This window comes from Polyodon spathula, chromosome 11, assembly GCF_017654505.1.
Source record: "Polyodon spathula isolate WHYD16114869_AA chromosome 11, ASM1765450v1, whole genome shotgun sequence".
Taxonomy (NCBI): Eukaryota; Metazoa; Chordata; class Actinopteri; order Acipenseriformes; family Polyodontidae; genus Polyodon; species Polyodon spathula.
In genome coordinates, this window is record NC_054544.1 from 29,503,598 (window position 1) to 29,528,649 (window position 25,052).

The 25,052-nt window shown below is 39.3% G+C and overlaps 2 protein-coding genes and 1 non-coding gene across 3 annotated transcripts; 1 reads left to right on the forward strand and 2 right to left on the reverse strand.

The window, feature by feature from the left end:
* Positions 1-3,506: 3,506 nt before the first annotated feature.
* LOC121323444 (UDP-GlcNAc:betaGal beta-1,3-N-acetylglucosaminyltransferase 7-like) lies at positions 3,507-7,876 on the forward strand. Its single transcript, XM_041264540.1, has 2 exons — positions 3,507-3,517; positions 6,022-7,876. Exons 1-2 carry the CDS (start codon positions 3,507-3,509, stop codon positions 7,217-7,219), a joined length of 1,209 nt encoding a protein of 402 aa, XP_041120474.1. The 3' UTR covers positions 7,220-7,876.
* A 5,772-nt stretch (positions 7,877-13,648) lies between these two features.
* LOC121323182 (nucleolin-like) lies at positions 13,649-21,919 on the reverse strand. The gene is made up of 16 exons (XM_041264066.1): positions 21,732-21,919; positions 20,705-20,809; positions 20,294-20,426; positions 19,761-19,880; positions 19,111-19,236; positions 18,602-18,757; positions 18,394-18,480; positions 17,863-17,986; positions 17,625-17,761; positions 17,140-17,266; positions 16,711-16,865; positions 16,215-16,332; positions 15,555-15,700; positions 15,135-15,261; positions 14,544-14,794; positions 13,649-14,143 (listed from the first exon to the last, which is right to left on the reverse strand). Exons 1-16 carry the CDS (start codon positions 21,747-21,749, stop codon positions 14,082-14,084), a joined length of 1,992 nt encoding a protein of 663 aa, XP_041120000.1. The 5' UTR covers positions 21,750-21,919; the 3' UTR covers positions 13,649-14,081.
* Positions 18,949-19,020, reverse strand: LOC121323723. Its single transcript, XR_005951165.1, has one exon. It is a non-coding gene; the product is annotated as a small nucleolar RNA SNORD82 (small nucleolar RNA).
* Positions 21,920-25,052: the final 3,133 nt, after the last annotated feature.

A 25,052-nucleotide genomic window follows, 5' to 3' on the forward strand; every position in this document is an offset into this window, starting at 1 on the left:
ATGTATATATTTATATATATATATATATATATATATATATATATATATATATATATATATATATATATATATATATATATATATATATATATAATGATAGCTCTAAATTTTAAAATATGGTTGTGGTTACTGCCGATTGGTTGTGTTACTGCCATACTTTTATTTACATTACGCCTACACACTAAAGTGTCAATGTTTACGCATAGGGTGCTATCGGGGGCTGCTGTGTCAAACGGGAGCCCCTGATCACAGCGACCCCCATTGTCAGAACCGGTTTGTTAGCATGTTTCTCTAGAGAGGTCGGAGCTCAAAATTCATTTGTAAGAAAAGAAGCAACGACAAGTTGGATTTTCTTGAAGTTGTGCTTGCTGTTGGGTTGGACCAGGGATACACTGCTGCTAAAATATATTCCCTGTAACTTTGACATCACCTCTGGTTTGTGTTTTTGTGTCTTATTTATTTATTTATTTCTCGTGTTTCGCTTGTATTACCAGCATGACCATTTCGGGGACGTGGAATAAACTAGAAATTCTATACCATTAAACAAAGTACTTTGTATTATTTATTATTATTATTATTATTATTAATTATTATTATTATTATGATAATATAATTAATATTACTTAGTGAGTTTCGTGTAATATATATATATATATTATATTTATATATATATTATTATATATTATATATATATATAAACAAAGAGCGCCAAAGTCCATTGAAAGTTAGGAGAGGGGGTCCACTTGCCAAATAAGCTTCCTTTACGTAAGAGCAGCATGTTTAAAGGTCCCGTCCACTCACTCACAGTGTGTGTGAAGCGGTGAGGTGATCGGAGGGCGGTGTGGACACTTCAGTGGAGACACACACTTTGACATCGCATTCGATTCGAGGAGCTCGAGCAACGCGCAGCGGAGTCGTTTCTGAAGCAGTCAACCATTCGAGCCTGTCCGCCAGATCGACGTTTCTTCTTCTTAACTCTATTATATTTAATTGTATTATATTTTCAATACAGTATCGTTTTTTTTTTTTTTTTTTTTTTTTTTTTGTTTGTTTTTTAAAATGTAAGTATCTATTTATGTGCGTGTTTCACCTGGAAACATATTTGCCCATGTGTGTTTTTTCAACGAGTTACTGTATTTGATAGCAGTGTGTTTTTTAAATTGTGCGTTTTTGATGCTGAAATAGTTTTTATTAAGTGTTACTGGGGAACAGTCAGTAAAAAATATATACAACTGTATAGCTTTGTTGAATAATCCGTGCATTCATAATGCAGGCGTCATTAGGGCTAGCATATGCAATAATGAAATCTATCATTACGCTGAGCAATTTGTATTCTATCTCTCTAGTGATAGAAACATTTCTAAACCGAATTGTTTGATCGGGACACTGCATTGATCATTTTCAATAAACGACGGAGAGAAACTATACGTGGCTGCCTACAAGACAGGGCTTTATTGAACATCTAGGGTATTGCTATCCCAGCTGCGGCAGCGCCATTCAAGTTGCATTTTAAACTTGACTTTTATTAATATATATATACGGTTATACGGTTTAACTATATATATATATATATATATATATATATATATATATATATATATTATATATATATTACGCATATACATACAGTCTAACACAAGTATATAAATGTTTGGGGATATGAAGAACATTTTACATAAACTGTCTGTTCTGTGTATTTACAACCCCTATACTTCTTGTAAATGTATTGTACTCCACTGCTGTGCACATTTTAAATAGTGTGTGTATTCTTAGATAGATAGATAGATAGATAGATAGATATATAGATATATAGATAGATATATTAGAATGATAGGCAATTTGTAACACAAAGATAACATAAGAAATGATACAAGTGGTGACAACAGTTCTGCGGGTCTTTGGGACTGGAATTAGATCAGAAATAATAGTAGTAATAACGACCATTTTGTGTCTTAAAGTATGTGATTTATTTGTGTGTGTGTGTGTGTATATATATATATATATATATATATATATATATATATATATATATATATATATATATATATATATATATATATACTACTGGTCAAAAGTTTTAGAACACCCCCATTTTTCCAGTTTTTATTGAAATTTAAGCAGTTCAAGTCCAGTGAATAACCTGAAATGGTACAAAGGTAAGCAGTAAACTGCCAGGGGTTAAAAAAAAAAGTTTAGGTTACCAAAAACTGAAAAATAATGTTTTCAGAGTTATACAAAAAGGCCTTTTTCAGGAAACAAGTAATGGGTTAACAACTTACAGCTGTTCTGCAGCAATAGAAGTAAATTAAGCCTTGAAAGTTGATGCTAACAATTCCTACAGGTGTCCCAATTTTTGTTGATTACTTACAAACCCTCTTTCTGTATAAAAGCAGTGTTGGAACATACTGTGTTACTACACCCTCTTAAGCATTATTTGGACAGTATTGTACTGCAGGAAGTAGTATATTGCTATCATAATTGTGAGAAAAAGGCAATTAACAAAGGAAGACAGTCCATTATAACCCTTAAAAGTGTAGGTCTTTCCTTTAGAGAAATTGTAAAGAAAACCAAGGTGTCAGTAAATACAGTTTCCTGCACCATCAAAAGGCACTGGAGGAAACTCTGACAGGAAGAGACTGACCCAAGCCACAACAGAATCAGAAGACAAGTTTCTGAGAGTCAATAGCTTGCGTGATAGGTGGCTCACAGGACAACAGCTTCAAGCACAGCTTAACACTAGTCGAAGTAAGCAAGTCTCAGCTTCAACTGTGAAGAGAAGACTTCGAGCTGCAGGTTTGACAGACAAACAGCATTTTGCAGCACCATGCAATACTCTATGGTATACGCTTAGTTGGTCAGGGGTTCATCCTACAGCAAGATAATGACCCAAAATATACCTCCAGGCTATGTCAGACTACCTTAGAAGAAAAGAACAAGACAGAGGGCTTCAAATCATGGAATGACCAGCGCAGTCTCCAGACTTAAACCCCATCGAGCTGGTTTGGGATGAATTGAACAGAAGGGTGAAAGCAAAGCAACCTACAAGTGCAATACATTTGTGGGAACTTCTGCAACAGTGTTGGGAAGAACTTTCCAAACAATATTTGATTTCCATTGTAGAAAGAATGCCACGAGTGTGTTCGGCTGCTATATCTGCAAAAGGTGGCTACTTTAATGAGTCAAAAAATTTAGATTAAATTTTGTTAAACAAAACGATTCCAGGAATTCTTTTTTTTTATCTCCAATTGTTTATTTGTTCTATGCTTTAATTTCAGAGTACACTGAGACATTAAACTGCATAAAGTTCAATAAAAACTGGAAAAATGGAGGTGTTCTAAAACTTTTGACCAGTAGTGTGTATACCTTGAGTTTAAAATTTCACAGCAGTGGTGTGTTTTATTCAAGTGCAAAAAATACCCTGTTCCCTTTTACAAGGGTGTTAAGTGCAGATTATACACGAAGTTGGATATTATGTTGGTTACGAATATAAAAAGCCCTGTTTCGCCATGGATGTTCTGTTAGCTCGTGTGATTTGTTGATAATTTCACTAAGAATACTGGCATGTGTATTTACCGTATTTTTCCTTATTGCCAGTTCCAAATGCAGCGCCATATAATAAATTGCTGCACAAAAGAAATTTCGAGGTGGTGTAACTGTGTTGAAACTATAACTTACATTTTTCAGGTACCCATCCTAAGGAAATACGATAGAGGCTGTATTGAGGCTTAAACTAATTTAACGTTAGTAACTTGCATTTTAGCTGCATTCGTTTTACCACCCTCTCTTATTCATGGACAGGTTTTGGAAGCTCATTAAAACAGTTTAGGAACTTGTGTAGCACATGATTCGCCGTAGCATTCAGCAGAAGGCTTTTTGTTAAGCCTTTAATAAACTATAAACAATCCACAGAAGTATTTACTTTAAAAATGTCAATGCGACGCGCTTTGCAGTGCCTCGACAGTAAAGAGTTATAAAAACGTCAGTTGCTACTGTTTGCCAGGCTGTTAGCAAATACGCGTCTCATACTTTCCAATTGATTTATGATGCAAACGGTGAACTGAGTTTATGAGTACAATGCATTTACGCATTGTAATAAATTCAAACAAGTAAATTCATATATATATATATATATATATATATATATATATATATATATATATATATATGAGGTGATATATATATATATATATACATGAAATTTGTCCGCACAGGCGTATATAAAATGCACCCTTCTTTACCTTGGAAAGCCCCACTAAGCCTCGTGAGAAGATTTTTTGCTAACATGATATAAAAAAAAAAAAAAAAAAAAAATGCTTCATAAGTTGTAAAACTGGATTGCTGTAACTTTTCATATGAAAACAACTTTAAATGGGTATTCCCAATTTTTTTAATTCTGACCCACAACTGTGTGACAACAGCATAGAAGCAGAGGCATTTCCAAGACGCAACCCTTTCTCAGACGCTACTGTGAGAGGCAGCTCTTTGTATCTCTCTGAAACATTGCAGTCTCTCAGAGCTCTCTGAAACACTCCAGTCTCTCACAGCTCTGAAACACTAGTCTCACAACTGAAACACTGCACAGTATCTCACAGCTCTGTGAAACTGCACAGTATCTCACAGCTCTGAAACACTGCACAGACTCTCAGAGCTCGGAAACACTGCACAGTGTCTCAGTGCTCAGTAAAACACTGCACAGTGTCTGAGAGCTCTCTGAAACACTGCACAGTATCTCAGCTCTGTGAAACACTGCAGTCTCTCACAGCTCTTTGAAACACTGCACAATATCTTACAGCTCTGTGGAACACTGCACAGTATCTCACAGCTCTGAAACACTGCACAGACTCTCAGAGCTCGGAAACACTGCACAGTGTCTCAGAGCTCAGTAAAACACTGCACGGTATCTGAGAGCTCTCTGAAACACTGCACAGTATCTCAGCTCTGTGAAACACTACAGTCTCTCACAGCTCTTTGAAACACTGCACAATATCTTACAGCTCTGTGAAACACTACACAGTATCTCACAGCTCTGAAACACTGCACAGACTCTCAGAGCTCGGAAACACTGCACAGAGTCTCAGAGCTCAGTAAAACACTACACAGTATCTGAGAGCTCTCTGAAACACTGCACAGTATCTCAGCTCTGTGAAACACTGCAGTCTCTCACAGCTATTTGAAACACTGCACAATATCTTACAGCTCTGTGAAACACTGCACAGTCTCTCAGAGCTCTGAAACACTGCATAGACTCTCAGAGCTCTCTGAAACACAGTACAGTATCTCAGAGCTCTGAAACACTGCACAGTATCTCAGAGCTCAGTGAAACACTGCACAGTATCTGAGAGCTCTCTGAAACACTGCACAGTATCTCACAGCTCTGAAACACTGCACAGGATCTCAGAGCTCAGTAAAACACTGCACAGTATCTGAGAGCTCTCTGAAACACTGCACAGTATCTCAGCTCTGTGAAACACTGCAGTCTCTCACAGCTCTTTGAAACACTGCACAATATCTTACAGCTCTGTGAAATACTGCATGGTATCTAAGAGCTCTCTGAAACACTGCACAGTCTCTCACAGCTCTGAAACACTGCAGTCTCTCAGCTCTGACACTGCACTCACAGCTCTCTGAAACACTGCACAGTATCTTACAGCTCTCTTCCAAGCATTGAGTCTCACGTGACAAGTGTGGTCTGGTGGTTAAAGTCCTGGGCTTATAACCAGAAGGTCACTGGTTCAAATCCCACCTCTGTGACTGATTCACTAGCTGACCCTGAGCAAGTCACTTAACCTCCTTGTGCTCCATCCTGTAGATGATATGTTAAATCAATGTCCTATTGTAAGCGACTCTGGATATACAGGCTGTTTAATTCTTTTGTCAAAGGGGGGATAAAAAAAACCTGAATGGAATGCAGGGAGCTGGAAATCATTTCTGATGGAGATGTTGGTTACACTGTAGTAAGTATTTGGCGAATTTATTGAGGTGATAAAATAATATTTTCTTTTTTTTTTCTTTTACTTTTAGGTTGAACACCAGAGAACGATGGAAGATCTGCAAAAGTGTCTGTGTGATGTCTTTCATCATCGTGGCAACTCTGACCATCACGCAAAGGGGCACCACCACCAGTGGAGATCGTCTTCCAGTGCAGCTTTCACAGGGAGAGCTCAAAACTCAGAAGCGAAACGCCCTCCCCGGGGGACACAACTTCTGGAAACACGAGGCTACCACCGAGGAAGCGACAGTGACCGACGACAGACCCCAGGGCCGGACCTGGGATGTGACCACCACCAACTGCACTGCCAACTTGAACTTCACCAACATGAAGTGGTTCGTTGGCCTGGAGTCTAACTTTCAGCAGTTCCTGCTCTACAGACACTGCAGGTATTTCCCCATGGTCATCAACCACCCTGAGAAGTGCAGTGGCGACGTCTACCTCTTGATTGTCATCAAGTCCATTATAACACAGCACGACCGCAGGGAGGTCATCAGGAAGACCTGGGGCAGGGAGAGGGAGGTCAACGGCAATAAGATCAAGACCTTATTCCTCCTTGGGGCCGCCTCCAAGGGGGGCGAGCAAGCCAATCACCAGAAGCTCCTGGAGTATGAAGACTACATCTACGGCGACATCTTGCAGTGGGACTTCATGGATAGCTTCTTCAACCTCACTCTGAAAGAGGTCCACTTCTTGAAGTGGTTTTCCACCTACTGCGAAAATGTGCAGTATATATTCAAAGGCGATGACGACGTTTTCGTCAACACAGAGAACATCATTGAGTTTCTGGATGGTAGCAAGGTAACAAATCTGTTTGTTGGGGATGTGCTCTATATGGCAAAACCCATTAGAAAGAAGGAGAATAAATATTACATCCCACATGCCCTGTATAATAAAACACACTACCCACCCTATGCTGGGGGAGGGGGCTTCCTGATGGACGGGCACATGGCTAGAAAATTATACGGAGCTTCAGAAACCTTGGACCTCTATCCCATTGATGACGTCTTCCTTGGAATGTGCCTGGAAATTCTCCATCTGACTCCCGTCAAGCATGACAGCTTCAAGACCTTTGGGATTGTGAAGAACAAGAACAGCAAAATGAACAGAGAACCTTGCTTTTTCAAAAACTTAATAGTGATCCACAAGCTGCTCCCTCCGGAACTCATGCACATGTGGAGTCTGGTTAAGAGAAACCTTGTTTGCTCACGGAAAATAGAGGTTTTATAGCAGTCTGGATGCTTTACTAGTACCAGGAGCCTAGGGGACTGATGACTGCCCCAGAAACTGCACTGTAAAAAACTCTTTATATTTGAGCTGACTCAAAGAAAAGTACTCCGTCTATGGAGGAGAACACTGTACTGTACTGTGAGGGTTACATCCCTGTGTGGGCCAGTTTTGGGTTTTTTAATTTTTTTTTTTTTATCAAATTCATTATTTTATTTAGGTGAATCTGGGTAGGCATGAAGAGACCAAATAGCCGAATGTAAACCCTGTACTTATCCATACTGACAGGTATGCAGTAACGAATACACAGTTTACTACCCAAGGGAAGGTAATGAGCTAAAAGGGTAAAAAACCAACCAAAAATAAATAAGTAGAGAATGTCTCTAGGAAAACTTGTAACTTTAAGTAGCGTCGTTAGTAATGATACACAATATCATTTGTTATAGATTTAAGATGAGGTGCTCTCCAAGCATGTGCAGATCTTCTTCTCAAAGGGAGCAGTTTGAAGTAAAGTGCCTCTATCTCACAAGGCGTCATTCATTTGGTCTCAGTAATGAAATGTGTCCCTGCTTTTCAGAACCAACGCGCTAGAAGTAAAATAGGTTTTATGAGAAGTGTCCTTAAGGAAATCAGTGGTATTTCATAAAATTTAATAATAATTGCACCCAAAAATAGTGTAATTTATCCCCATTATATATATATCTATATATATATATATATATATATATATATATATATATTACATGTTTTCTCTCTAGCAGGTACTGGTATGTAAGTTATTGCCTGGCTCTACTTTTCTTCTTCACATTTCCAGCTGATATACAATGAAATTTAAAGTCAGATTTTTCGCTGTTTATGTAAATGTGAATAAAGAATGAAAATCTAATGAATTGTAGGTGTCTAGGTTATTGGATGCTGTTAAGGCACAAGGACTTTGTTTATAAACCTGTACAAATGCAAATATTAAAAGAAACTAAAACGATATAAAATGACATTAAAAAGAAACCTGAAATAACTCTTCTCCTTGGGTGTTTATTTTATCGATATGCTTCATATGTTTTTTCAGTAGATGAAAGTTTTAGGTCACTCAGATATCATATTTCATTTATTTTATATATATATATATATATATATATATATATATATATATATATATATATATATATATATATATAGACACACACACACACAAACATCAGTGACGAATAAACAAATGTAGAGATGAAAGGTTCACCTACTACACTGATATACTACGTTTGTATGCTCAACTTATTTATTTGTTGCAGGGTTTTTTTTTATTTTTCAAACAGTTATCAATTATTTTTTTATGTGAATCTGGCACAGTCTTCCCATACAATCATACTCGTATCACACTCTTCAGAGCCGTTGTTTATCTGTAATGGTTTGCTTCAGGTCATTGCATACTCTGAACGGCCTGCTGTACTTATCTAAGATAATACACTAGAACAGCTGTAATGACCACTGATTGTGGATCATTACAACCCCACAATAAAATAACATTAAATTCACAACCTACATGCAAAAAGCACTCCCAGACATACAGACAGGCTTTTACCACGTCCATACATGTGGTCATGTTTTGCAATACTTTTACTACGATTGAACTATGATTTACAGTACCCTTTACCGTGCACTAAACCATGTTGTGTTGAGAAACACACCATTAAATAAAACTATCAAGGGATGAGTTTCAACAAAGATGAGAGTTGACAATATGCCCTTTGACGAAAGCTAATCATTTGCAGCTTGTTTGATACAGTTTTCCTGTTGCATTGTTCTCAAATCCTGGCTGTAGGGTAACCTGGCGTTATCACCGGTGCCATTAGCATGAATAACACAGACCTGTCTGTGAGAACAAGCTAGCTGTAATTACCCAGAGAGGAGCTTTAAATATCAGCTTGAAGCTACATTGCTCTTTTGCACTGCAACAAATCCATGCAGTCTACGAAGGGCAGCTTGACAGCTCTCAGTTGATAAATATCAATGGCAGTTTTCCAGAAATGTGGTCATTTAGCCAGTCCAAACTAATGCAATACAATGAAATCTCATCCTTCCAATTAGGTGTGTAAAAACATGTACATCAGTCTCAGTATCCAAAAGGGCTCTTACTGCTTTTGGATTAGATATAAATATCAAAACATAAAACAAAGAATTTACCACCAGTTACTGAACAAATCATGAATTGGAGCTGGTTTGCAATACAGGGAAGTAGGGTTTACACAACCACCTTGGCTGTGCATGGAGGTATCAGTTCTGTTCACTATGTCGGTAACCCTTTCAAAATTCCTAATGAATTCTGTGTGAACTCCACAGGAATAACACTGGAATATCTTCTGCACTTCCTCAGAGTTCTGAAGTATTTCATTTTTAATTGTCCTGTTACCACTGTGTCTTCTTGCCCAACCCCTTTACAGCAGCCGTAAGGGTATCCACACTTGGAAAAGGAAAGGGTATCCACACATGTGGGATGCTGGAACCACAGCTCCTGTTTGCAGTACAGAGGTCAACCACTTGCAAGACTTCACACTTTGCCTCAAAGACAGTCTGCAAACGTCCGGCGCAGCACTGACATGCCTCAAGCTCATGGACGTTCTTTTGATCTTTTCCACTTGTCATGTGACTATTATGGTTGCACCCAGGCAATAAAATAGAATGCGACCCCACTGAATTTCCAGGCAATGGAGGCCCTTACTCAAACTCCAGGGCTGACAGCAGAAGGGACAAGGAAGGGCATGACCTCTTACTCCGACTTGAAGTTTACCAAAGTAAATATACAGTGGTTTTTCATTTTGCCATGCTTCTATGTATTTACCTTGCTTTGCTGTAGTTTTCAGTTTCTGAGCTTTACCATTCTCATGCCTATTTACTTTGCTTTCACTATACCTTGCTGACCATGCACCACAGTAAACTTTTCTAAGTGTAACAATGCATTTGATTGACAGTGGCAATGTTACAAAAGGCTAATTCCTTTAGCTAACATATTTTCCAGCTCTAATATGTATGTGTTTTACTATTGCAGAGTTTCACACTTTAACTCTTCCAGTCCAGGTTGTGTTCCTACCATGTTGGTAATTGTTGAACTGCACCAATGAAACTTAACCCATGTCTTTATTCTAACCCGTTACAGCCGGTGAAGCATGTGCCTCCATGACTGGACATAAGCCTGCTTTAGCTGTCCAAAATACTCCAACCTGAAGCAAGCAGACACGTTGAAAATGCATTTGTAGAAACACTGCTATCATGTTTATCTAAGCACATGTAAAGCACAACTCCCAACCACTGTTCAGCGCTTTCCTGGACGTCCTTCGTAGTAGTTTCTTTGTCCTTTTTTTCCCATATTCATTCCAATAATGCAGATTGTGTAGTCTGGCAGATTTAGAAAACAATGCGACCTGTATTTATTTTACTTTAAAATAAGAAAGTGCAGTCTTCTAATAACCATAGTCACAGTGCATAGTTTTCTAAGACTGTAGTTACCAGTATTCACACGTCTCAGGCATAAGGGCCTTAATTTTTAAAAGCTTTTAGAAAACATTACTTACTCTGCCCACCAGTTTCAGCAACCGTACTTCAAAAGCACAACAAATAACACCGTGTAACATTTTTTTTTTTTTTTTTTGTTCCTGGGTAGTAAGTGTTATTTCTTAATTGCTTATGCCTCAAAAGTACAAAAAATGGCTATTATTCCCCACAAACTTTACTTTTGTGACCAGGACAGTAATATTTCAAAATATCACTATTTCCAATAGGAAAACGGGCAAATGTGTGTCTTTTCGTTCACATAAAGTCAGAAAAAAACAACATATGAATCCAAATTAACATGTATTTATACTAAAGTAATACAAAAATGACTACAAAAGATTTAGAAGTGAGTTTTTCGAGATTTATGATTATACTGTAAATACAGTATAATCATAAATCTCAAAAAACTACTCTTTGCCAAGGACTTTGGAAGAAGGAAGTGGTCCCTTCCATAAACATTTATTTTTCATTATTTAATAGCCGTGCAGTCATGAACTGATCTTGGAGTTGAAGATGGGCTCCACGTTACAGAAACACACAACCTTGATGTGCTTCAGAGTGGTCAGTCCATCAGCACATTTTAGGGTGCATTGAATGTCATTGCACCTACTGATGGTAAATGAAAACCCGCTTATCTTCCAAATGCTCATTTATGAGTTTCCATCATTTCATTAGTTTCAATATTTGACATTCTTTATCTCAGCAAAATTGAAGTTCTGGTTCATTTGGTAAACTTGTACTATCATTCTAAATACTTTTTTTCCCTCATTTATGGGTAAGTTTGAGAGTAGTGGAATTGGTTCTTCCGGGTCATTTAGTAACAAATTTGTGATTGGTTACAGCTAAAAAGCAGACTTCTGGTTTGAGAAACTTAGTTGACAGGTGCTTCCATATCCAAGACTGACTGATAAGTGTGAGCACATGCATATCCACCCCCAACAAACAGCTTCTGTACACCTGAAAACAGACATATGAACAAATGGACAAGCAGCTGATGCTTTTACATGTGTCAAATAAATCATTCATTTCATATAACTTGGCATGAAACTCGCAAGCGCTTCCTGAGCAGCACCGAGCAGGGAAGATGCAATTCCTCAACAGTCCCCTTCATCCTCATTTTCCAGTCCTGCTCCTCCTGCTTTCAGCAGCTCTGCTATCTGGCATCAGCTAACACAACAGGCCATTGTAGCACACTCCCCGGAACAAAGAATCAGTGGCTCACTTTCTTTGCTGAAAGAAGCAGGAAGCCACCTTTTCTTTTGGAAAGAGCTCATGGGTGTAAACAATGACAGCTCAGTTGAAGTATAAAGAAGCGTACAAGCTAGACGCACCGAACCATGGGTAGCAACAGCATAAGACAGGTACAGTATCTGTAAATGTGCATTACTCCAGTGTGCAATGATTTATCCCTAGGTATAAATAAGTGAGCTTTAAAAATGTGGTGTTCTCAGGGCGAGGGGGGGGTTTCAGGCTTGCGGCAATGTGTTACAATACATCCTCTTGCCATGCACAATACTTTCAAGCAAATGTTTTATAAAATTCAGGCATGCATGAGAAGTAGAAACATTCACCAATGACTTTCATGTGCTGAAAATGAATGTGTTCCTATTGTAAAGATAGGTTAACAGGAAATGTCAGCTACCGTATCTCACTAGAAAACTCACCCTGTACTCATCCCATGTCCCCAGCTGTAGACAAATCCTATGAAAAGGAAATCAGAGCTTTCTCCTCTATTATGTCTTTGAGAGAGACATAGGGGGGTGGAAACACTTTCAGCAGAATTTTGTGAGCACCCACCATAAACAATTGCACCCCTATCTGAAACAAGCTAGTACAGGACTAGTATTCCTGACAGACTGAACTGCTTTTCTGATACATGCATACATAGGTAATCCTACTCCTCCCTATATGGTGTCAAGACAACTCAATGTCAGTACACCAGTGCAATTATACGACAAACACACAACAGATACTAACCAAATTGGACTTTTAATCCTAGGATAAAGAGGAAGCTAAGGACACCAACTTGTACTTTTTTTGGAAAAAAAAAATAAAAAATTGCCCAGACCAAGAATTGAGCAATTCTGACCTTAAAGCTGCACCATTCCATAGATAAGCCAAAATGTGTATGCCGTTTCTCTGCAGTTGACAGTAGTTTTTTGTAATAGTTTACATTCAAGGCAGTCACATCAACTCCTGGTAGATCAAAGCATGTGGCCATGGTATGCAACACAACTTGCACTTGTTCCCCAGATTAAAGTCAGGCCCACAGTCAAAATAATATTTTAGTGATGACAACTCAAACAAGTCTGCCACCTAGTGGAATAAGACTTTGCAAAGGTAACTAAGTGAATACTGCAGTTTAAATACAACATTTGCAATGCTACTAGTTGGACAAAGCTCTACTGCCTGACAAAACCTAGATATTTCTGATGTTAAAATCAGTTTATGCAAGTTATGTAAATTTTATAAATCCCCACCCATCCACTAAAAAGACTAACAAAGCAGCTTAAGGAAAATGTCCAACATTTAATAAAACTTAATTTGATTAGCAGTCAAGATTCAATGGGTCGCACAGCTGGTCATCAAGATTAAACTGATTGACCAGTGTCCTAAACCCACCTAAATTTTCTGTAGATAGCCATTTCTTCCTACTACCAATCATACAATTCAGAAAACTGAAATGTTTAAAGGACCGTCAAGTTCTCGGCACCACATCCATGTTCTACGATCTATGCCAGGTGTACACATGGCTAAACAGAAATCAGGATTGAAGGCACATCTTCAAATCTGCACCACAGGTCTCTAAACAGAGCTGTACCATGTTTTGGACAGGACAAGAATAACCCAGATAAACACGAACACACTGAGTCAATGACCACCACAAAGTTTCTAAACACCCAAGACGCAGTCGGGTCCATTTAATAATCTGTCCATTAATCTGCCAAGCACACTTCATTTTGTAAAACATTCTGCATTTACAGTGAACGAAATAAAAAAAAAAAAAGGATAGACGGCACTTTTTACAAAAAGGTAAAATGAAGTTATACAAATCGTCAAATGTACAACATGTACCAAGCCAACAGGGCGTTAAACAAAGTGGGTTGTCTTCACATTCCATTTTACTCCTTTGAAATAGGGAGGAAATAGAAACGGGGAGTCCAAACATATCACAGCTCACACAAACGGCTCTCCATCTACTGGGTTGTTAAATTTAGATATATATATATTTATGCATTCTGGAATGTCCAAAGGCTCCATCACGGCACATTGAAGAAATAAATCAAGTCCGTTTGAAAACAAGAAATGTAAATCTACAGATTTAATTATCAAACTTGATCTTCTTTCCCTGGGGTTTTCCAAATCCAGAGCCACCTCCTCTACCTGCAATGAAACGAGCGCATGTCAGTGAACTGCGCAAGAGCACAACAAAACAGCAAGCAGATCACAACATGACTATCCAATTACATTTCATCACAATATCCCAGAGGCTGTGGCATAGCTTAATACATGTGATAAGACAAACTACAACCTGATAAATTTCACAAACTGGTTTAGATAGTCCTCTTCCTAGTTTAACCCCCACCTCCTCCCAAAACAGATGTTTATTAAAAAGGTCCATAAAACCAAACCTTAGTGGACATGTGAATGGTATTATGATGTTTGAAATACTGAGTTATACCAAAACAAAAAAAAAAATGCCAATATCCAGCAATATCAACTAATAAAAGCCCGAGTACCCAGGTCAGAATTATAGCCCCACAATAAGTTGCGCAGTTCTCACCTCCAAAGCCTCCGCGGCTGCCCCCTCTGCCTCCCCGGAATCCTCCGCCTCCTCTGCCAAATCCCCCTCGTCCTCCCCTGCCACCTCCTCTGCCACCAAACCCTCCACGACCCCCAAAGCCTCCACGCTGACCCTCTCCTTTCGGCCTGGCGTAGTCCAGAGTCACTTTGCTGCCGTCGATCTCGGAGTCCTCCATTGCCTCCTTGGCAGCCTTGCAGACCTGCTCAGAGTCGAAGTCGACGAAACCGAACCTGAAGGGGATACAGAAAAGGTATTTGTTTGTTTTAAGTTTGCTGTCAAATTATAACTAGGAACAGAGTCCAACAATCCAATTTGCAACCATCCTTTTAAAGTAACCCGGATTAAGTGAATGCCATGCAACAGAACAGCAAGTCCAAGTTGAAAAAAAATTCTTGCATGTTTATCTAATCCACACTCAAGACAGGTTCCATGGCAGTTTAGAAAAATCAACAGTAAAAGTGAACAAGCTAAGCAAATATGACCACACCCCCACCAGTTTACATATGTACCCTAAATACAGGAATTTAAGACAATTCTTTGGACACTTAAGGATTGCATGTCAGTTCTTACCCTTTAGATGATCCGGTCTCCTTATCTGTGACTATTCTGGCTGCGATGGCACCATCAAAGGCGTCTCTTAACGTCTGGTCTGTGGTGTCCTCAGAAAGACCTCCGACAAAAAGGGTTTTTGAGGGACCTGAAAATAGAAGCAGAGAATGGTCAGACAGAATTCCACTTCCCAGAGATGAATGTTTTTGGCAGAGGAATGTCCCAAGGAGCAGATATGCTGTAGACACCTAATACAAGGGCAAGCCAGCACAGAAACTGGGACTTGCATACTCTAGTTGAAAATTTTAGAATCACTACAGTTAGGTCGAAACACTTGTCTAGTGTTACATCAGTGTTTTTTTTTTTGGTTTGGTGTTTATATCCCACCTAAGTAACAGCAGATGGCACCCAAGCAACACCAACAATACAAACTGTACTTACCACCTGCTCCTCTACCGCCTTCAAATTTCTGCCCACTGGACTGGCTGAACTCTAGTCTGATCGTTCTGCCTTCGACCTCTGTGTTGTTGAAGTTTTCAAGGGCTTCTTTAGCATCTTCGACATTTTCAAATTCGACAAAAGCAAACCTATACAGAAAGTGAGTAGAGAAGGTACAGGCAGCATTAAGAACAGTTTTAAAATGTTAAACTATAGTTTAACACTAGTGTTAAAAAAAAAAAAAAAAAAAACACAACACAAGACACCCCAGTGTCAAAAAGCAGTCCTTAGGCTAGATCAGTACTTTACTATCTTGAATAAATATCCTCATGATTTGAGTCTTAAATTATTTCAAGGTCACAAAAGCTACACATACAGGAAACCTGGTTGGCACTGTTCTAGCAACTACTTAATGCAATTAATGATAACTGCAATAAAAACAGATAATGACATACTGACACACATAGTGATGTGATTTACCCAGTTTCATGGTGGCAAGTAAAGTTATTTGGCCTTAACTATGACTAATTAACTGTACAAAATAATGGACGGCATTTTTTTTTGGTTACAAGGCTCTTCATTGAAGAAACAGCCAAACTACTAGTCTTGGGGGAGGAGAGAAAAAACACCAGTGATCAGGAAGTTTATCACAGCCAAACCTACCCTTTGGGTCTACCGTTGTTCTGTGGTATTCTGAGAGAGACTGCTTTCTCAAAGGTGCTCTGAAGGACTTCTTCTGTGGCAGTGTACGCCAAATTATTCACAACAAGAGTCTTGCATTCTGCAGGGGGGGAATACAGAAAAGGTGTTATTGCGAGTGTAAATCAATCCCAGTGTGCTACAAACAAAATATTCTGCATGGACTAGATCAGTACTCTACTATCTAGAGGTCATTTCGGTGCGAGTGTAACACTTTCATATCTAGCCATCCACTGCAAGTCAGAAACCTCAATTACATACAGGGTAGGCAACCTCTTCCAGTCCATGGCTTGGTGCTGAACTTAGCTTGGCTCAATTACTTAAATTGATCCTTAAAGTCTTGCTATGGATCAGACTGAAAACGACATGGTTGTCTACCCACGGACTAGGCTTCAGTAAATGTAGCCGTTTTCGTTTCAGTAAATATTTACTTGTGCACGAGTTACTGATTCATCCTTACCTGCCCCAGCAGGTCTGCCTGCTTTCTGGTGGTTCTGCTGGCTTTTGTCTCCAGTGAAATCCAGGATCACAGATCTGCCCTCAATATCCACACCCTGCTTCTCTTCCATGGCTTTCTCAGCTGCAGCTTCGTTCTTGAATTCAACGTACGCAATTCTGTTGAATAAACTGAGTCAGTTTGACCTTGAAATACATTCATAAAATCCCCTGTTCTAAGAGAAAAAACATATCTAGGTAAAACAAAAACTAGTCAAAAGCCAAAAGGACCTAAAATCCATTGATTGGCACTAGTCCGAGTACCTTATCCAAGGTTAACTGGTAGTCCAACATGCATGCTAATCGGGGTCCGAATTGTGTTGTTAGTAGGCTGGTTCAATGTGAACATATCCAAAGCAATACCACAGTTGAAGTGCACTCTTTAAACCCTTACCCTCTGCTTGAGCCATCCCTGCCCTGGGGTATGCGGACATCTACAGCACTGTCAAAAACTGCCTTCAGAGCCTCAGGTGTTAGAGAGTAGGGGAGGTTCTTCACAAACAGAGTACGAGCATCTCTCTCTGCAAGAGAATAAGACACTATCATATTAAAAAATAAGAACTACAATAGTGTTTACAGTTCAATTTAAAGCTGCACAGATAATGTGCAGGTTTTGGAAAAACAAAAAGCTGCAAGCATGCTTGAGACATGCTTTGGAAATAACATGGCCAACAAGTTGATATCTGCTAGATTGTGCATCTTTCAAAACTGAAATTTGCATATCAAAAGGTAAACTGACACTTATGGAATTGGAAGCAACCACTATAAGAGGTACAAGCCAAACTTGATCTAGCACATCAATTTGTCACGGAGGAATTTGAAAACTAACATACTTGGAAAATAAATTAACAGATAAAGCATGTTCTGGATCCACCCTACCTTTCTTGTTGTCCTGTGAGTTCTCCTTGCTCTTTGCCTTGTCCAGTCTGACTTCCAGGCCAAGGACCTTCTTCCCATTCAGCTCCAGGGCTTTTTCCAAATCATCTTCCGTTGCAAAGTCAACATACCCAAATTTCCTAACAAAACAAACAAAATTAAAGTCCTGAAGTGTAAATAACGGCATATGGAAGATTTTTTTTTTTTTTTTTTTTTTAATACTCGCTGACAACACACTTACTTGGCCATCCCAATCCTGACATCCTGGACCTCAAGATCATTTTTGGCAAAAAATGTGCTGAGGGCTTCTTTGAGTTCATCGAAGTCCTTATTGGCATTCAAATTACCAACGAACAGGGAGAAACCTGAAGACACAAACAAAGCACGTCACCATCAGGTCAATTCTGCACATACAAGAACAAACATCACCCCTACAGTGTAAGCTTCTCCCAGCAAGAACACCACATTATTGTGCTGTATCCTTGTATTATTCTTCAGATTGAGGGTGTAGATTGTAGGTGCACACATTTAAACACCCAGTTACTTCTGCTACTTCCATGTGGAGCACAAGCTCAAATATGTCACTCATGAGAAGGGGGGGGGGGGGGTTACGTGCATCTGCAAAGTTTAACACGCCTTTAGGTGCTTAGTAAACAACCTCCATTCCCAAGGGGTTCTTAACAGAGGTTGTACTGTAGTTCCTTAATGCTCATCACACACGCAGGTTTGTTGCACTTGTTAGAACCCATTACAAAACCATGCAAGAATGTACCTTCACCAGACTTGGCTTTCTTTGCTGGAGGGGTTTCTGCCTTTGATGGCTCAGCCTTCTTTCTCTTTCCTGGTGTCTGTGCAGGTGCTGGAACACACAAAATGGTGAGTATTTACAAAGGGAATACACAAACCCCTCCCGATGGGCCTCTTACAAAAAACTACCACCAGGAAATCTTTGCAAGATGCATTTGCCAGGTGAGACTTACTTTCATCATCTTCACTCTCCTCCTCCTCCTCGTCGTCCTCCTCCTCGTCATCATCGTCGTCATCCTCGTCTGATTCTTCCTGGACCTTCACCATACCAGCCTTCTTCCCCTTGGCTGCAGGTGCTGGGGCAGTGTCCATAGCCTCCTCTTCAGAATCTAAAAGGGCAATAAACAAAAAAAAATAATTAAGTACATAAATAATGCTGTAGCTAGAGATATGGTCAACAATAACATTAAAACTTTTCAGTTTCTTAATGCACTCTGAGTGAACCTCAGCCAGCAGTATTCTTTGGTCTACATCAATTCATTAAAAAAAAATTTTTTATTATATTATATATAAAAACACTGCACATCAGAGTTATAAATAAGTGACATCACATACTTCAGTATTAAGTCCCTTAGTGCTCATCATGTATGCAGATGCATTTGTTGTGGTCCCCCACAACCAAGTCATGCTTTTAATTAGCAGTTCTGCAAAGATGCAGTACCTAGTTTTGCAAGACCCTTACCTTCATCCTCCTCCTCCTCCTCTGAAGACTCCTCTTTTTTAGCCACCTTGGCTGGGGTCACTTTCATAGCAGCCTTAGCTGGGGTCTTCTTGGGGGGTGGTGGAGCTTCCTCCTCAGACTCCTCTTCTGCAAACAAATCAGATGTCAAAACCCTCCTGTACAATCAAGTATACAAGGAGGAACAGACTAGCTGCAACCACACAACCTGCAAAACATCAAAACCACATGTCTCCAAACCTGGTCCTGGAAAGACCCAATCCAGCAGATTTTATATGTGCCTTTACATCAATGGCTAAAGATCGGAAATACCTGTTAATCTTGACTAATAATAATAATTGGTTCAACCAAGTAACAGATTGGGTGAAACTAAAACCAGCAGCCACAGTAGCTCTCCAGGACCAGAGTTGAAGACCCCTGATCTAAACTATGCTCAAGTTAAGACAGCTGTAACCATTTCAGTTGTTTGAGGTCCTGCATGTTAACATAGTGCCAGAAATCAATGTTGGAACCTCAAATATTTCAAGTTTTAGCACTGCTGTAAAAGTACTAAAACAGTCAAATTGTACACAACATTGCACCCAGCTTCATGCAACTGATTAAGGGCTCCTCCAGTTGAAGTCTTGCCTACATGTGTGAAGTTTACAACTTACCATCCTCCTCTTCAGACTCTGCCTTTTTCACTGGTGCAGCCTTTTTTGCAGGGGTAGCTTTCTTTGCAGGAGTGGCCTTGCCTTTCTTGGGTGGAGGCACTTCTTCCTCAGACTCTTCATCTGGAACAAACATTTGCAGAATTAAGCATACATTCAGACTGTGCTGCAGACTGCTTTGCCCAACTCTTCAAATGGCTCTGCTAACAGCGAGACTGTTTGAATAGAGACCACTACCAATGAGCCTTCTGCACACACTAGACCTAGCCAAGGGTTTCAGAACTACCCTCAAGTACATTTATATGATCAAGAGGCAGGGGTTGGTGCAATCATGTCTCATAACTTGCTGCTATAGGGAAGCAACATCAGCCACAGAAGCAATGGAGACACTTTCATGCTGTAATACGAGCAATCAGTTCAGAGTAGCTTTTGCCAGATTGCACATGACCTTTAAATATACATAAACAATGTTAGTTTTGAACTCCAGGAGTGTGTGCATTACAGTTAAACACAAAGCTTTGCTGCCCCAAGTCTACCTGAATCTTCCTCATCATCATCATCATCATCTTCCTCCTCACTTTCTTCCTTTTTTGCCACCTTCCCATTCTTTGCAGCTTTGGTTACTTTGGCCGGTGTTGCAGCCTTCTTAACTGTCTTTGGGAGAGTAACCTGAAAATTAAAATAATCATTGGTTTACACAAAAAATAAAGCAAGGCTCAACACTGCTATGGCCGTGCCTTAATATTGATCTGTTTTTTAAATCTTTACACAAAGTGTGAATTGCATGTGGTGGGCACAAAAAATAAACAGCTTTAATGACTGGATAACTTGATATATCCATATACTACTGCAGATAAGTTGCTACTAGAATACCAACAAGCACCCTCGCTATTGGCAAACCCCCTAGGCACAGATCTCCCAAGTGGGTAGCTGTAATCCCGTCTTACCTCTTCCACCTCACTGTCTTCTTCGTTGGAGTCCTCCTCTTCAGAATCGACATCTTTTGGGGGTGGTGGTGCTGCCTTTTGGGGTTTAGTTTGTTTCTTCGCTGCCTAATAAAAGAAATGTTTTATTTATTTAAGACCTGTAGAGCATACAGTAAGCTCCGCCCTAAGACCTAAGATAACTCCACGCCCCTAAAGTTTTAGGGGCCACATGTTGGCTTGGACGCGCCCACTTTGCTGTTATGGCCCCGTTATAAAAAAAAAACTAAACAAAAAAATAATAAATCTAAATATTATCTTTAATGATATACATACCTTAATAAAACGTTGTTCGAGACAGTATATACAGTGCCGCTAAAATGAGATACAAGCTACACCGTGCGCGCGGTACGCATGGGATCACACGTGGTGCTCAACGAGGCCTAATCGTCGTCACAACCCTCCACGAGCGTTTATATTTATACATATATTCTTCAGTGTAAATATATATGTTGTATATAAATACAGTTTGGCATGAAAGGATCTATATAAATAAACTCAACATGTGTCGGTACTCGGTATACACGGTTTATAAAATAAATAAAATGTTAAGTTTATCTTCTAACCGTGATTCTTCGGTTTCGAACGTAATTACGTTGCAAAACTGTAAAGAAACCCAACACAATGATCACTTTAGTAATTTAAGTGAGCAAATACGGAACAATGCCTTCAAGAGTGTGCGCGCATGGCCATTTTGTAAAAAGCAACGTACACCACACCGAAAATAATCGAGAGAAAACATGGCTGTCTTTACATCTGGGTCGACTGAAAAAAAAGCCATCGCTGCGTCGTGAACAGAACTGCAGTTTACAGCGGATTACAAAAAATCCTGAATTCGAACGTTCCCACCTACGATCCAATCACCTCTCAATGCAGTAAAGCAAACGATATGTCGATCTTGAGAGGCATTTTCTAAAATAAATAAATTACAAACTTTTCAATCCCGCACCTCACCTAAAAAAAGGCAACATGTAACACAACGGTGGCTTACCTTTGCCAGTTTCACCATGTTTGCGGATGCTGTGATCTGGTCTGTCGATATTTAGATTGTAAAATCTCGGTATAAAACACGATTTCTTCTTTTTTTGCTGGCGCTGCTCTGCACGTGGCCTGCTTGCTATCTCGAGCAGCTCTGGAAGAAGAAAGACAGAGACGCAGAGAGGCTCGCGGTTTAGCCGCTTCATAGCAAGCGCGCCCCCGCCGCCTCAAACGTGACGCCCCGCGGCCAATCAACGCTGCCCGTTCCTCCGCGAGAGTGAGCACAGCCAACCCGAGGACGCGCAAGGGCAACCCTCCCGCCGAGCGGCTCCACCAATCAAAGCGGACTGTTTTGTTTTTCAGCCTGGAGTCCTGTCAGTGCACCAATCACAGAGAGCTTTCCCGCTAACTCACAGTAAAAGCTGTCCAGCCAACCGCGTTTCAAAAGTACTTTCTCAAATGCAGTACCCGACCAATAAGAACGCAACTTTGCTAAAACAACGTGCTTTGCCGGCTGAGTCCAACACGTGTTGCCAAGTAGAAGCGCCCATGTTTGTTTCTAGTATAACAGACAGGGAGATGTAAATTTACGTGCACAAGTAATTAAAGAGTTTATATCATACATATTGTGTATTACAATAAATCGAAACTAATGTGTCAGTCATTATATAATAATACCGTGTTCATTTTGGCCCAGGGATTTCGTTACATTATTTTTATAATATCCACTTTTATGTTATAGTTGGTGTAGCTATGCTTATCAACTGCATGTTCTACATATATTAGTTGGGACTTGTTTTTGTATATTAAATTTAATCTAATTTGTGGAGACGCTGCAGTATCTCTTAGCTGTACTGGAAATCGCCACACCTAGCTTTTGAGAATATTAATTTAAAAACAATACAATGTGATATATGTTTATAAAAAATTACACTGACCCGATATTAATCAAATTACAAGTATTTTCTTGTTTGTTTTTTTGTCAATACGGTATTGATAGTTTTTAGTAGAAGTATATTAATCACACGTCTGCGGCCACACCACGCTGAGAACCTCCATCTCGGAAGCGAAGTAGCGCCAGGCCTGGTTAGTGCTGTACCTAGATGGGAGGGAGACCTCGTGGCTGTACCGGCTGTTATATTTACATATATAGACGTTTATTTACTTAGACATTTGCCAACACTAGCTGTCGACAGCTGGTAAACACATTGATACAGCTGAGCTCCGTCGAATTAAGTGTCTTATATGACGCTGGAATCAATCTCAGCAAACTATACTGTTACCTAACATTAGATCCAAAAATAAATCTACTAATTCAAGCATAATGTAATGCGAAACGTTATTATTATTATTATTATTATTATTATTATTATTATTATTATTATTTAGCAGACACATTTATCCAAAGCGACCTACAGACCTGGGCGTGAACTATGCATCTGATTAATACAAAAATGTGTCTGTAAATAAATAATTCCGATAATAAAAAAGCAAAAACATTAAACGAAATGATCCTTCGTTAACGAAGATCTAAGAAAGTAATGGCTTTGGAAAGAGTTCTGTAATCCCTACGGCCACGTTACGCTGAGAGCGAGATTTTGTCTAATTTCGGAAGCTAAGTAGCGTCCCGCCTGGTTAGAACTTGGATGGGAGACCATCGGCCAATACCAGGCGCTGTAATCTTCTTCTTCACGGCCAGTAGGTGGTGCAATATCAACATACTTTACTGGATGAACATTAACAAATTAAATGAGGGCAAAACACACTTACATGGACATCCTTAAAAGTGCGTTTTATCTTTATTTATTATTATTATTTCTGAACTAGTTTATCATGATTTTTTTTAACTATCGAATACTATTAATTTATCATACCTATTTGAAATAATAACGGCAGTGATTGTTTTATATCCATTTACATTGTTTAATGAAATACACTAAAACGTCCATCATTTTTTATTACTTTTAGTCCATTATTACCTTTTTTTTTTTTTTTTTTTTTTTTTTTTTTTTTTTTTTTTTCAAAAACAGCACTAGAAACGTGCATGGGTCTAATTATGCCTGTAATACGGTTACAGATTGACCACAAGAGGGCGCTGGATCTTTTGAGTCTAATGCATGTTTTCTGGGTCCAATTCTGTAACAGTAGTTGGGAATTGAAATGAATCCAATTCCCCTGGGAGTCAAACGGTATTTTATTAAATAGGGGACGACGAGGACACAACGTTATACACCCACAAACACAGATAACTGTATAACTTCGAATCCACGCATGAAATGCTGTAGCAGTGTAACCAGACTGCAGTTTATTGTTGCTGCACTGTACTAAAACTATACTGGCAGGTGTTCAGTCCCGTCGCCCGTCCCCTTATGACAATTTGAGGCGTGCAGGCAGAGCATAAAACAAAGGTTTATAGATTGGAGAAATATAACTGAAAAAAGATAAGTAAATAGAGTAATGTGCACATTCATTAGAACACCTCAAGATTTCTCATTTGTATCCTTTATATACATGAAAATCATGGAGTGAGAACTTCAATTTTCAGTAATCAGTAATATAGAAACAATAGGCACCCATGCGTGAAAATATTAGACCCCTTTGTGCTTTAATTAGGTGTCTCAAAGAACTGTTAAAGTCTCATGCATTTTACCATTTGTGGCTCCTTTCTCTTACTATTTTACATTAATTTCACGTATGGCCTATTAAAGTCACCAGTTCAATTAAACAATCACTAAATTGGGGTGTTCTAATGCATGTGCACACTGCAGTATTATATGCAGAAGCAATGGGGTGTTCTAATGCATGTGCACACTGCAGTATTATATGCAGAAGCAATGGGGTGTTCTAATGCATGTGCACACTGCAGTATTATATGCAGAAGCAATGGGGTGTTCTAATGCATGTGCACACTGCAGTATTATATACAGAAGCAATGGGGTGTTCTAATGCATGTGTACAGTGCTGTATATTGTAAACATGGCATCGACACGTTAAGGAGACAAAAGCTACCATCGGCATTTCTGCAGGTTTTCTTTTTTTCTTATTTTTCTTCAGAGTTGCTGAGTGGGCTTGTTTGAGCCAGTATTAAGTTTATTAAGGAGCATCGTGTATGTCGTTTAAACACAGGGGTGCGTGCAGCTCACGGCTCCAACTCGCACACACACAATTTCGCTTGTCTTGCAAATATATTAATTGTTTTTTTCTACCGTCTCGCCGTGCCAATAGTGGTGTCATTACGTGTTCTGACAGCTTACCGCCTCTGCGACTACATCGAAATGAATAGAAAGTTAAGGTGTCTGCCACCTAGAGGTTTTTTTTGTTTGTTTTGCATACG

Coding starts and splice junctions, on each gene's coding strand:
- LOC121323182 (XM_041264066.1), bottom strand. Junction 17,267..17,624: donor CTCACAGGACAACAAGAAAG/GTAGGGTGGATC, acceptor ATTCTCTTGCAG/AGAGAGATGCTCGTACTCTG. Junction 14,795..15,134: donor GAGACCGGATCATCTAAAGG/GTAAGAACTGAC, acceptor TATCCCCTTCAG/GTTCGGTTTCGTCGACTTCG.